The 14,615-nt window shown below is 40.0% G+C and overlaps 1 protein-coding gene and 1 long non-coding RNA gene across 19 annotated transcripts in view; both read left to right on the forward strand.

Annotated features, from left to right (window-relative positions):
• ECHDC1 (ethylmalonyl-CoA decarboxylase 1) overlaps positions 1–14,615 on the forward strand; it is a 41,207-nt gene that overhangs the window by 19,966 nt on the left and 6,626 nt on the right. For all 18 annotated transcript variants that reach the window (XM_015284434.4, XM_040697312.2, XM_040697319.2 and 15 more), the window contains one exon: positions 203–283. In XM_015284434.4, the coding sequence (XP_015139920.2) occupies positions 203–283 (81 nt within the window). The remainder of the gene's footprint in view (positions 1–202; positions 284–14,615) is intronic.
• LOC124417832 lies at positions 3,282–7,561 on the forward strand. Its single transcript, XR_006938801.1, has 2 exons — positions 3,282–5,162; positions 6,605–7,561. It is a non-coding gene; the product is annotated as an uncharacterized LOC124417832 (long non-coding RNA).

Here is a 14,615-nt window from a genome sequence, read left to right on the forward strand (position 1 = left end):
TTCATGAGATTCCATATTAATTGTGTAATAGTTGTTTCAGTGTAAGTGGAATTGGTGCTGGTTATCTGTAAAGACGTTGTTATTTGAATAAGATGGAGCAATGTGTTTTTTCTGAGCTTTTACTACAGAGATAGTTTGTCTGAATCCTTATCATTTCTAGAACTTAATGCATGAATTTTGTTCACAAAACTCTCTTGCTTAGGTTGCCATTGATCAGCATTGCACTAATCCAAGGAAAAGCTCTTGGAGGAGGAGCGGAACTTACCACAGCATGTGATTTCAGGTAAGATTAACAGTTTGAAGAGTCACCGCATTGCTTTGACAATTTAATGACTGTACCTATGAAATGTAGGGAGCATTAAGTACTGCTTTTTCTTGGAGTCATGTCTGTGGATTCCAAGGCATTAGGCCTGTTTTCTTGGTCAGTAAACTTCAGGAAACTCCATCTTTTCCTGTGATAGTACGAAGGAAAGGTGTTTTACTGCTGAGTTATACAGTTAGAATCAGTGTGTAAAACAAGAGCAGTGAGGAGCTTTAGGAACTATCACTGAACTATCACTCTTGCTACAGCCTCTGTATTGCAGCATTATAAAAACTTGGTAAAAGGTGTCTTGTTTGACAGCTGTAGTGTTGGCTAGAATGCACCTCAGAGTCCTTTGCAAGTCCACTGGCAGAAAGTGGATCGTGTTATCCTTAAAGAGGAATTTAAGGAATATGAGCATAATGAGATGGAATCTTCTGGCTTTCTAAAGTATATACTCTACTCTTACTCCAGCTATGTTGTTTGGCATACTGTATAATTATAATCATTGTCAAGTAGCTCTTATTTGCATAAGTGAGCAGCTGCAATTCCTCTGATGTGCTGCCATAATTTTCGCAATAACTACAGTTGTTGATCAATTTTCCACTGCTTTCTAACACACTCATCCAGTGCAACTAAATAATAGCAATTCAGAAGCAGCAAATGGGACTTAATTAATAGCAGAAACAAGCTAGAGAAACATACTGTGTGCTGTTATTGCTCCTGAATTTGAGGATTTCAGTGCTTGGCAACAAAATCCCAGTTCTTTTGAGGACTGTGAGCAGATATTAGTGGAACAGAAATTCTGTCTTGAATCTGGAGATTCGAAAAGAGGAACCTGAGAACAAATCAGAGCAGTTTGTTTTTTATCTTGAATAAACTGGTCAGAGAGAATGAGTGAGTTGTGACTGCTTTTGATTCTCAATTTTCAACTCAACTGTTCACAGTTAAGCTACCAAAATGCTTTGTCCTGGCCTGAAAAACTTTGTTTATCTATACCAGTTTGTTCTGCATTAATTATGTTGATGTTGTTGAAGTGATTCACTTGAATGAAAATGGCTTATATACCCTATTAGAAATGTGCTCTGGTGGTATGATACAACCTGTACTGAAGTAGAAATGCAGACAAATTCAATTTTAAAACAGCTGATGTGGTTTAAGATATTACTGGTGTTAATAGACTTCTTCCAGTGGCAGTTCCTGTGGTTGTCTCTTATTCTATTTTCTACCAGCTCATTTAAAATTGGATTAGGAAAGTCTTGCATGAACTTTGGCACACTTATTGCTGATACAAGGGCAATGATGAGAAGAGAAAGCATCTTAGGTTATTCCACCTTCCATCTGGAAGAGGATGTTTTCTCAAGACATCTTCAGTCTTAGCTTACTTATGGACTGCTGCAGTACGTCTCTCCATAAGAAGCAAGATCCTTTTAAGATCATAAACAATTTTTTTTTAAATCAATCTCTAGACAAGCATAAGGTAATTAAAATCCTTTCAGACTTTTTTCTTCTGATATGAAAATTAGGAAGATGAAGCTTCTGTGACTATAATTATCTCACTTGCCTATTTCTGTAAATCTGAGCAGTGTAAAACCATGCATGTATCAAGCTTGTTTGGGCAGCAGAGCTTTTTAGTAGTTTCAAGAAGTATGGACTTTTTTCAGTGTGCCACTGCTGAATATTTTCTCTTCTGAATCTGTGAAGGCAGCTGGGGGATTCTGCTGCCAAACTGTATGTTGCAGTTCTGCTCAGCACTGCAGTCCTTTCAGTGAAGTACACAAATGACTGCAATGTTGAAACTTTCTCCTGATTCAGTGATGCAATTTTACAAAAAAGTGAAATGAATTCTGTGTGTGGAAACCTGAAGTATGTCATATATTTGCACAATGCATGAAGTTAAGAGCGTGGATTTTGCAGATTGGTTAAGGAATTTGAGCAAGACTTGCTTACAGTGGGTTGCTGGGCAATAAACTAATGTTAGGTATGGGGCAGAAAGCTTGATAATGAGTCTGTCTGTACAATTAGCAGAACATGGTAATCTCTGAGTATTTTATTATCAGTAGGCTAGCAGCCAATAGCCAGAGAAACTGATTTTGCATTTTGAACTGTCCTATTTTCTATTTCACACTGGTGCCTTTGAGAAATCTCACTGGGGCAGTCTGTGTAGGTCTTTTTGATACTTGTATAGCTGTGAAAATCCAGCTGTACCTCTCTTGGTGAATGGACTTCACTGTACCTGAGTGTGTTTGGAAAAATACACTTCCCTGACACCACCCCTTCTTCTTTTCTAATATCACTGTAACCTGGATAGAGACATTGCAGTTCCATGTGAGTCCAATGTAAAAGGGAGTATCTCCAGGCAGAGAGCAGGAGTAAAAAGATGAAAAGCCACCCACATCTTGTACCATTAATGTCAAAATGGTTCATCAGTAGGAGTGGAAGTATAATTGCCTTTTTTGGAAAATAAGTTAATCAACTGTAATTTCTTGAGGTGGAACTGATGTGGCACAGTTCAATCACAAGGGGCCAATTTCACTGTTCTTGTTTGTGCTTAGCAGTATTTTACCCCACAAAAAGCATCAGTGATTTAAAGACGCATTTGCTTTCTGAGCAGTCTCTTGCTGTCTTTAGGAATGGCAGAATCAAGCTTTTCATAGAATCATAGAATCACCAAGGTTGGAAAAGACCCACAGGATCAACCAGACCAACCATCCATCCATCACCAGTAGTTCTCACTAAACCGTGTCCCTCAACACAACATCCAAACGTTCCTTGAACACCTCCAGGGTCGGTGACTTCACCACCTCTCTGGGAAGCCCATTCCAGTGCCTGACCACCCTTTCAGGGCAGTAGTATTTCCTAACATATTTCCTGAACCTTCCCTGGCACAGTTTGAAGCCATTCCCTCTAGTCCTATCACTAGTCACACGAGAGAAGAGGCTGACCCCCAGCTCACTACAACCTCCCTTCAGGTAGTTATAGAGGGCAATAAGGTCTCCCCTGAGCCTCCTCTTCTCCAGACTGAATAATCCCAGCTCCTTCAGCCGCTTAAGGCCTGTACTCCAGACCCCTCACCAGGAACACCCAGTGAGTTCACCTTAACAAGGAAAGGAGCTTATACTGGTAGTAATGCATTGATACTGTATTGGCCTTGGTGCATTTTAATCAGATGTTTTCTGTATTTTTGTGAAACATAAGCATGCTTCTTAGTATCTTAAGGTGATGGGTGTGTTCCGTTAAACACATAAGAAATGCACTGAAATATACTATTGTTGAATAGCTTTCATTGTGTTCTTGTAATGATTAGTCTATGTACTTTCACAAGCATGCATTAAATGTAATTTATACAAAACGACAGGAGCAGAAGAATACAGACACTATATAAATGTAGGCCCACTGTGAGTGACTTCTCAGTTGTAGGCACTCATCCTTTTATTAGTTTACAGTTCATTTGTTGCTCCTTTAAAACAAGAAAAAAAACCCATCAAAACAAAGAAAAGTGCCTCAGTACTGGAGAGAGCGTGATATGAATGGTACAGTGTTACAGGAGGGAATTCACACATTCATGAGTTCTTGCAAAATCCAGGCTGGCTTCACCACAGGTGACTCCATAAATAACACTGCTGCACAATGTCAGGAACAGAATTGGTAACTAAATCTAAGAATGTGTTCTCACAACTCTAGGTGCCTATTGCATGCACCAATCACTTGTTTAGCTATATTAATTTAGTTATATTAAAGTTCCCTCTCATGCTTATATATGTGTGTGTGTGTATATATCCACACATAAAATGCCCTTCAAATCAGTTGGCAATTTTAGAATTTCATTGCAGTCACGCACCACTTCACATTTTTAGAACCCTGGGAGGTTTCTTTGTACAATTTTCTGATGAATTTTCGGAGCAATGGATTATAGAAGCAGGCTGTGTGAAACATTTAAAACTAAGAATGCTGTTCTTATTTTTGACCTTGAATGTTTGACATCTCATTAACTAACCACAGCACTACGAAAAAGAGACACGGAAACCTGTGCATCTATGGATTTGTACTGCTTTTTCTTTATTACCATTTTTAATTGGATTTTGAATCTCGTGTTTACAGTCTTCCAAACAAAGGATTTTTTATGTATAGTCGTCTACAGTTCAAATTGATCACTGATTTTACTGGAAATATAAGTAACAGCAACATAGTTTGAATTTGAGTTGAAGTTTTCTTTTAGGAGGCCAAACCATCTTATTGTGAATGAATGAGGTGTTCATTTTCAGCATCTATTTACCTTTAGATCACTAACGCTAGGCAACCTTATGTCCTTTCTGTATATAGCTAATTCTCTGCCATGCAGGAATAATAGAGATAGCCCAGGCAGTGGAAAACAAGATAAGACAGGTTTTAGGGAATGCAGAGTTGGATCTGTGCTAACTCCTGCTGAGACACCAGGCTGTCATTCCACTGTGGGGAAGCATTCTAGGTTCAAGAAGGATTAGTTTAGGAAGAGTAGAAATGCAAGGAAATCATCTCTTACGACTGCATCTGTGAAGTGACTCATCCCCAGTGTAGATAAAACAGCCTCCAGGTATTTGACACTCCACTGCTGGTTTTCATTGCCAAAATAATCTTCCTTTCCTTATTTTTTTTAATATCAGATACCTCCACAAGTTGATTAATGTAAAGTCTGAGAGACAATTATGTATTCGAGTCTGCTGACTCCAACTCTGGTGGAGTTATACTGAACTATGATTTCAGAAAAAGGGCAAGCTGACTGAACAGTTCACCTTGATGGAGGAGGAGGAGAGTGTCCCTGCTGCTCTTCTCAGCTCACAGCTTACTCGTGTGCCAAGCACCTCTGGAACTGCCTGTATGAGTAAAGTATCAAACCTAAAAGTAATGGAAAGGCTAGATATTTTTTGTTTCGGGAGTGAGTGATTTACAGAAAGCTAGAAATGGCTAGAACCAATGTAAAGGTGGAACTAGGCATCTAGGAGAGGATAGGAATACGATCTTTTGGCTTTTGGGAGGTGTTAGATTTGCTTCGGTTTTGCCCTGTTACTTCCTGACTTATCTAAAATTGTGTAAAGCAAGAATGCAGACTCTTTGAACCTGTAAACATGGGTAGATTCAGCTTCTTCCTGGATTCTGTGGTTTGCAAGAAATGAGTTGCTACTGCTGTAGCTCATCAGTTACAGTAAGGAATAAATAACATTTTAAATTCCTATATTAAATTCCTGCTTTCCTTAAATTGTTGTGTGTTTAAGAACCTATGGTTGAACATACCACCAGTTAATGGTCTGAAACTGCCTGCACTTCCTCTTCAATGTAGCTGATCTGTCATACTAAAAAGTTAAGAGTTGGAGAAGATAGGTTACTGTTGAATTTTAATGTTAATGTTGTCTTTCTATTTAAGCCTTTGTGATACGTCCTTGTGACACCACTCCCCCAGCTCTGAATTCATATAATATCTGGAAAACTTGGAACAGCCACTGTGATCATTTAATAAATAAATAAATGGCTACGGTTCATTAGTGTGGTATCCTGACAAAATGGCAACACGTTATAATTCAATCACCAGTGATATCAAATTATCTTGTTGCTGTAGTCAGAAATTGCTGTGTAGGATGTGCAAATTCAGCATCAGTAACACTGCGCTCAGAGCTGAATTTCGGCATGCCTTGTTCCCTTTGATCTTGCAAAGGTTTGTTAGTGTGATGTCATGACAGTTTTTAAATCCCTCAATGCTGAGTGTTGCAGAAATGCGGTGTATCAGACACATGCTAAACTATTAGAGCTGTTCAGACCTTGCAACCTTTAGGATCATTATTAAGGAACTTTGTTACTTTCCAATCACCTGGGTTTAGTAGACCAGAGTGAGTTTTGCCTGTTTGACATTTCAGATGCCAATTTTTGGAAAGCTCCCCTTCCCCTTTTATATATCAGCAACAGAGACAAGTAAAGAACGTGACCCTGAACTGTTCCTGCTTTAAGAGGCTTTTGAGTTTGGTCGAGGAGTATTTTATTTGGCTTTCTTTGGTCTTGATAAACATGTATGACAGAAATAACAATTTGGGAAACTGAGGTTATTAATATAGGTTATTAATATGCTGCAAAAAAAAAGAAGTTACCTAATTCTAATGGAAATTTTTTCTGCAGTCTAAAACGTGTATCTGCTGTTGAAAGCCATTATTTGAATGAAATCCAAACAGCTCTAGTTCCTTTTTCAGAAGAAAAGACTTATGTAACATTTTAGGTTTCTAGCGTGAGTAATTTTTATGCGAGCCCTATTTTAGCTTTCACTCATTTGTGTTTTAGGTTTTGGCAGCCTGTAAAGGATAGCTGAAGCCTGCTTCATGGGCAAGACCAAAGTCCTATGTGAAGATGGAAACTACTCTGAAAATAATTGTGTGGTAACGGAGGTTGCAGTGTAACTGTGGCTGGGACCCATTGAACTGACACCAGGGCAAGAGCAATAAGTCATAGCTGGGAATTAGAAGAGAGTCTTAGTAGGAGAGGCATCAGTACTTACAGCAAGGGAGGAAAATGCAGTGGAACCCTGGGTATATACTATACAGCTATATTATAGCTGTAGGGAGGGAAAAAGGATCCAGGCACCGCATTATGAAAAATGGGCCTTCAGTCCCACATTATGGTTCTGATGATTTGTGGTAGGTTATCAGAGTTCATACTGCACACTTCAGTGAAGTTACAGTCCCTGGAATAGCTATCTCTCTCTATTTTGTTTTCTCTCTCCTATATCCTTTTATAACATGCTTTGAGCCTTGCACGCTTTCATAAACCTTTTCAAAGTCTCCTGCTTCTTTCTTGGTCTTCCAGGCTACCTTTGGTGCTCAGGCACGAGGGCGAGGATGAGGGACCAGTCCCACATCACATATAACTTTTCCATCACATTGCAACCTGTAACAGGGCCACACGGTATCCGCACGTAGCATGTGGTAGTAGGCAGCGTGACCTGCTGCCCCAGAGCTGAGCAGCCTGGCCAGCCCTCTGCTTGATCCCCAGCACTTCTGGGGTGTGCGAACCACATCTGAGCCTGGGAAATGGATTGATTCTTTTGAAGTTAAGCCAAATAATTTTCCTTCCTGTCAGTTTTTTGAAAAATGAGAGGGGGAAAAAAGAAGCCTCTTTTTTGCTTCCTTTAATTCTGCTTTTGGAGTTTTAATCAGTCATGCTTTTTTGGACGTCTATTTCTTGCCCTCTGATCTGTCATCTAATTTGATTTTTCATTCCTGTTACAGAAAAAAAAAGTCTCCATAACTTCCAATATTGGACTTCATTTATACCTTTTAGAACATACATAATTTTTTATAGCATGCTCTTCTCTGTGAAGCCACAGGCAAGAAAATGTCAGCCTGAGGTAAAAAATAAAAAAATAGAAATAGATCTAAAACCCCTGATTCACAGCTACTGGCTGAACCTTCATCCTTAACTGACTTTTGGGAGACTGTTTCAGAAGGTGATTAGAAGAGCCATCAGCATGGATTGCAGCAAGTATTACAATGAGCATCACCTGCAGAAGACTTTTGGGTGGCCCTACCTACCTTTCCTCGATGAGGCTGATTCCATGGGGGGTATTCACAGTAACTTCTTTCCTTGTATTTTTTTTCCTTCCATAATCTCTCTCTAATTAACAGTCTTTCTGGCTCTGTTTTACCCTTTCACCTCTGATGAGGGGACTGTTTGAGAAATAAAACAGTCACGATCCAATAGTAAAGAGGAAACTGCTTACCTCTTTCTGAGGATTGGGGCTTGCTAAACACTCCATAGGAGGCAGTCTCCAAATAGGAATGCTTCCTTTGCAGCTGCCTGCCCTTAAATGAAGTTAGGGAGGGGTAGACCCAGGGTCCACTCCTTCTGGTCATGCAAGTGAATTGCTTGTTCCTTTGCTCCCAGGGCTGGCTCTGCCCCTTCACCAGGTGCTCAGTCACCGGTTCAGGCCATGACCTAACAGTTCCCATATAGACACTTTTATTTTTTCCACATTTTACGTGACTCTGAGTTGATGTGAGAAAGCATGATAGGGTCATGGTTAAAATCAGTAAGTTTCCCCATAAATGTGCTTCTCATTATTAAGGTCTGTCAGCTCTGGGAAGTGGATTCAGGTTCCCTAGCCAACCCAGAAGTGTTAGCTCTTGCTCAAGATAACGCATCTGTAGCTAGGAGTCTATTTCTGGGTCCAGGTTTTGACCTTAATTCTTAGAGTTCTGGAAGATGCATTGGAAAAATCTGACTGGAGGGCAGCAACAAAGTTAAAGGCAATGCATGCTGGTGAAATGTGAGACATTTTCTCTTAGGCTGCTTTATGTGAACATTGAGCAGGGGGAAGTGGATGCACTGTGTGTTACAAAATAATTCGGAGACTATAAATAACATCCTGTATAATCTGTAAGGCAGTTTGAAAAGAGCTGTAAGAAAAGTGAGCACTCTTGCTGGTGAGATTTGTTATGCTGTCCTTAAGCCTACTCCTTTGACACTGAGTTTTAGAAAGTACATAGAATTCTCTGTACTTGGGAGATTTTTTTTTTTTTATTTTGGTTCTTGAATATAAATTTAATGTATTTAAATCTCAAGTAAAGAAGATGTGTTTGTATTTTTTTTTAAATCCCTGCAAGAATTTGAGAGAGCTGGATCTACATTTTTCCATTGCGTTCCTGTAGTGAAGAGTACAGATTAGTGATTATGAACAGGAGAGATAATTAATATGCACAGTGTCTTCTGACCCTGGTGAAATTCGGGATTGCAGAGCAACATTGTGCCATTGTACATGCACAAGGGACATAGTTTCTCCAAACTCTTGTAAACCATCTTCTCTTTATGTTCTCTAGTGGTTACCATTTAGGTATCTGTCATGAGTATATTCATGACAAAAGGATGTTCAGAAGGAGCAAAGATTTGGTTTGTTTTTATGATGTCAGTCTGCATGGACTGTCGTGGTCAATTCCTTTGTTTTATCAGTTTTACAGCATTTTCATTTTGGAAGTTTCTCTTCATGTTATCACTGCTCTGAAGTAGCTATTGCTGTGACGCTTAATTGTTTTATTCTTTCTCTGTGTTGGGCAGAAACATGAGAGGCTCTCCTGAGATGGAAGATATGAGAGAGGAGCAGGGCGAATTAATACTAGTAAGTTGTGCTGGAAGAGCCCCAAACAATTATGGCTGATCGATAATTACTGCATTGTTAGTTTGAAAAATCTGCTAAATATGATTAGCAGGGAGTCGTTGGTTAAGTTTGTAATCAGGGCGTTTTGATCCCTTTAAAGCCTGTCTGATTAAGTGAGATTGAAGGACAGGTGAAATAATGACTAACTATTCTCAGGATGAATCAATTTGTTAGGATTTTCAGAAAACTGAGATGTTTTCTTGATGATAGCGGGTGTAGTAAAATAGCTGAATCTCAGAAAAATCTTTAGCTGTTTTCTGTAGATTATCCCTTGGCACAGTACCTGGATAATTATTTGGTGGTGTAGTGGTAAAGAGACCCTGCAGTATATCGCTGGAGATGGATTAATTACTCCCAGCTTGCTTTTTGGAGGATACAGTCTTATTTTAACAGCATCTGTCAGGAAAGCTGAAATAAGGACAAGAAACTGTTCATCATCAGCTTTGCTGACTGCCTAAATTATTTTGGTGTTATACTGCATATTTCTTCTGCAGAATATTCTTCCTGCAGTATCTTCCTACTTCAGCATGCATTTGTGTTTGCAAAAATAACTGGTTAACTTGACTGTTGTTTTAGTGGGAGTTTCATAGAACTGTGGAATAGTTCAGGTTGGAAAAGGGCTAAAGTCCAACCATTGCTGTAATAACCATGGAAAGCTGTGTGTTACAATATGGAACAAACCTAATACTTGGTGTTGGTTTTTTTTTTCCATTAAAAATGAAACTGATAAAAGTATTCCTAGCCTTTCTAAGAAGATTTATAGTCCTAAGAATATTTTGAGACACGAAATACTTATTTAAGACAAGTTGTCACTAATAGAACACAATATTATAATTTAATTGCAGTGTATTAAATTTCCAAGTTAGGTCTCCGTTGGCATGAACTGAGCCTTCACTTCAGTTATATCAGGCTTTGTGTGGCTTGGTGAAGATATCAAAGCAGTGGTTCATATTCAGGTCTTATTTTCATGATTATCCTCAGAAATTGCTTTTGTTGTTAAAAGATTCTGGAGGAGGTAGGCACGAGTTCTATGGCAAACTGCCACAGAATGTTTGTATACAAGGCCTTAAGAATTAGACTTTGTAGTATCTTAACGCCAAGAATGTTCTGCAGTTTCTTGCATGCGCTACCATCTGCACGTGTGCGGTGGGGGAGGTGGGGTTTAGATACATCAGCTGGGAAGGTATGTGGCATCTGGAGTATTGTTCTGACTTTGAGATTTGATGTGCAGATATCAGAGGTTGATTGAGCATGAGGTCACTTGCAGGGCCATCCCCCTGCTAAAGAAAATGGGGAGAAGGCAGCTAGCATCCAAACTGCAGTTATGTGCCTCTGTGTGAATCATTCAAGGTAGCATGCAGTGGCAGCAGTGCTTGACTGCTTCTGTGATGGCCTTGCCCAAGCTTCAGACCAACTGCACTGATTGTAGGTTTGCTTGGCCCTTTTGTGGATATAGGAAGAGCTTCAATCTGTTGTTGGCTGAAGGCCCCTGTGCACACTTACATCTCCTCAGGCACAGATGGACTCTGGTTTTCATGTGCCAAGTGGACAGTATGGGACATTCCATCTACTCAGATCCTATAGTTTGTACTGCACTCTAGAGACCTATGGCAGTGCTTTTTCTTCCTGTGAAAGAAATACGGTGGCTTCTCTCTTTTAAGGAAATACTGTTGCATCCAACTGCCTGTGTTTACCTCATCTAAAGTTATGTTTTTCAGCCATCTACTTCAAAGCTATTTTCTTTGCAAAGCCAAAGATGTAGTATGCTGTCTGGAAGATAATACTTGATCTATGTGGTGTGAGGGACCAAGCTGAAGTAAAAGACTTTTGTTCCTAAATGAGGGCTTTTGTTACGCAGATAGAGGAACTGGTAGTTTATTTATTACTCTGATGCTATAAGTTCAGTAGACACAATTCTGCCTTACTTTATTTTAACTTATTGCTCCAAAAAACACCTTAGATGGCTAAAAACAGCCAATCTGTTGCACATCTTTGGCAGCATTTTGTGCATTAAGAGCAGTGCTCTTTTTTACTACTTCTTTTGTTTGTTTGTTTGTTTTTGTGGGTTTTTTTTTGGTGGGTTTTGCAAGCATCAAGAGGAGAAGGGAAGGGAAGTCAGAGTATGGATATTAGCTGTGTAACTGTCTGCTGCCCGAGTCACAGACACTGGCTGCAAGGACGCACCATCAATACTGGGATGTTCTGTGCCACTTGAGATGATGGAGAAGTGTAAGGAGGGTGGAGTGAGACTGAGGCACAGTGTGCAGGTGAGATGATGGGGCAGGGACTGTATTTTGAGGGATGGGAAGCTGCAGTAGAATAAGGGAAGAAGTGGCCAATAGACTTGGGACTTTCAAGCTCACTTATAGTTCAGTGTGGATTTAAGAGCTAATGCAACTGCTGATGGTACTGTTAGTACTCGCCAAGCAAAGGTACAGAATCCTGAGCTGGTTACTCGTGAGCTTTTATCACTTGCAAGCGAGGTCCTCAAATTTTAATGCCCACTTGGTGAAACAGTTTCTGTTTGCATGATTAACAGCATGCACAGGCAATGTAATGTCTGACCTCTAACAAATTCTAGAACTTACACTTCCCCAGCAGCATTTATTTTAAAAAGCTGCTTTGGTCACCTGTCAGCATTGCACAGCTACTGCTTAATTTAACAAGAGTTAATTAAGCTGATGGCATATTGATGAATGTATTAGAAAAACAGACATCGGCACAATTTTACTGAATTGTGTATTAACTTTGTGCTTCTATTGTTTGGTCATTGAAACAAACGTTCAGCCCTTGGTTACCTTCTTTCTGTTACCATTTTCCTGTTGTTTTTTTTTTCCTTCTTTAATATGTTTCTGTGCTTAAAATACTTGTGCATGTGGTTTGGATTGTTGTCTGAAAGCTTTTGATGTCAGTACTGCATTCTTGCTGGTTTCACAGAGAACTGAGCATCCTAAGGCCTTTGACTCTCTTTTTAGAGTCATCACTTTGTAGAAACAATCACCTTATAGATTTACCAAAATTGAGAGATTTATTTCATGGAGTTACCAAAATGTATGGAAAAAGTTAGCTAGCACGTTTGGTCGGAGAACTTGGATGACCGAAAGGCCAGTTATTTGTGTTGACTGGAGATCTGAGAGGAAGTGGTGGGAGGCCAAAGTATTTGTGGGAGAGATGAAAGTCAGCTCCTGCAGTTCTGGCTGCCTTCTCCAGGACAACTGTAGCTGAGAGCCAGGTGCTATAGCCCTGTGTGATGCTGGCTGCCTCCCTCCTTGATGTGTCAGTGTCAGGCCAGATCATAGGAGAAGACTGGAAGTAAGGATCTGTGTCCTTATATGACACTGAGTATCAAACAGGGTTGGGAAGGAAATCCAGGTTGCTGACAGCACCTGTAACATTTTAGGCATCCTTTTTTCCATCGCGGCATTCAGAATCATAGTGGCAGAAACTTTTACAGTACATAACAAATACCTATATTTGTCATTAGTGCCTCTGCTTTGTCAGAATGCTGGATTTAATTCAAACCCCAGAAGTTCAGTAGATGAGGAAGTGAGGTCCAGCACAGACTGTAAGACAGTCTGTATTCTACCCAAGGAGCTGATTATACCTATTGGAACAGTTCAGTAACAGGGGTGCTGTAAAAAGCAGATTTGAAGAACTTAGAAAATACATTTCAGTTTGCATTACATTTTCAGCCTTCATTGTGTACGCTCTAGCTTCAAGTAGCTGGAAGGTGCATTGGTGCAGGAAGCATCACTCTTGGCTCCAAAGGAGGGCTGCCTTTAAGGAAGCAAGTGTGCCTGTTCAAGGATGGGACTCATTCGGCTGCCTTGGTAGTGGCAAACACAGTGTTCTTCTCACGTGCATTGTCAGTGATGTGATGTGACAGTCAGTTTGTGGCCACAGCAAGATGTCAGCAAAGGAATCCTATCAAAGGTGGAGGGTTTGTAACATTGAGTGGATCTGTGAATACCTTATGATGCACAGCAGGGATCTTTGCTGCAGCTCATTTGCTGCAGGTGACAAACCCAAAATTGGATGTGGCCCCTGGTAGCTGTGCTCTCCTCCTTGGAGGTGTTGTAGTGTTTGTAACATGGGGTTATAATGTTCTTAGAGAAGGTTTGTGCTGCTCTTTGGCGCTTCTATTACCTTAACTTTTCTTCTGTGTTTTAAGATACAGGGATTTCACTGCTCTTCTCTGTTCTGAAGGATGTTTCTCTGCTTCTGAAGTCCTTCAGTTACATTGCATACGAATTATGTTTGATAAATGTTTTTTTCAGCATTGTCATGCAACAGATTTTCATTTTCCTTAGGACAGGGAAGGCATGCGTCCAGGAGCCTCGTTGTACGACCTTCCCCTGGGATGTAGGAGACCCAGATTTTAATTCTCTTGACCTAAAAGACAAATACAGGCATACTAAGTCACATCAGAGACTCATTTTGTATTCATCTCCTGTTGTGTTTCAGACGGGGCCAGTACTAGATGAATAAGCTATAAACAGCTCAAGGATAGAATGGTGCTTCTGTCTTCCTTTTTTATTTTTTTATTTTTATGTCTGCATCTTTGTGTTTAGTACTGTTTGATGTACTTTTTGTTACATAAATTCATCTAACGTTAGATCAGATCTGTCATATCTCAGAAGACACACTCAACTCCTTCCATAAAACAAAGAGGAAAATACTTATGCACGGCTGCAGCTGGTGATGTTTCAAGGCTGATTCCAGGCAGCTTAGCAGCAACCTTTGCCTTTTGGAATGTGCAAAATCTGAGCTCGTCTCCTTCACTTCCCTGAGCAGAAGGATTGGAATTGTGCAGAGTAACTAAATGGAGAGTGTGATGGGTGGTTTCTAAAATAAGTGACATAACGTTGGAGAGGATTCATAGTTGAAAAGCCTGAGAAACCACAGACACCTTTCTTAAGTTTGAAGACAGGCAGAGACTACATTTACACCTTCTGTTGACCTCTTAGTTTTCTCTGTGGAGCTTGTTGAAAGGTGCATTACATGGAGAGGTGAGTCCCTGCGAGAGCCTGGAACTTGCAGCCAGACAACTCATTTATTTTCCTTTCAGATCGTTTGGTTCCATTTTCTCTGATGAGGGTGAGAACTGAATAGGGTCACATATTCTTTCCCACACAGTAAATTCTT

The sequence above is a fragment of the Gallus gallus genome, chromosome 3 (genome assembly GCF_016699485.2).
Source record: "Gallus gallus isolate bGalGal1 chromosome 3, bGalGal1.mat.broiler.GRCg7b, whole genome shotgun sequence".
NCBI lineage: Eukaryota > Metazoa > Chordata > Aves > Galliformes > Phasianidae > Gallus > Gallus gallus.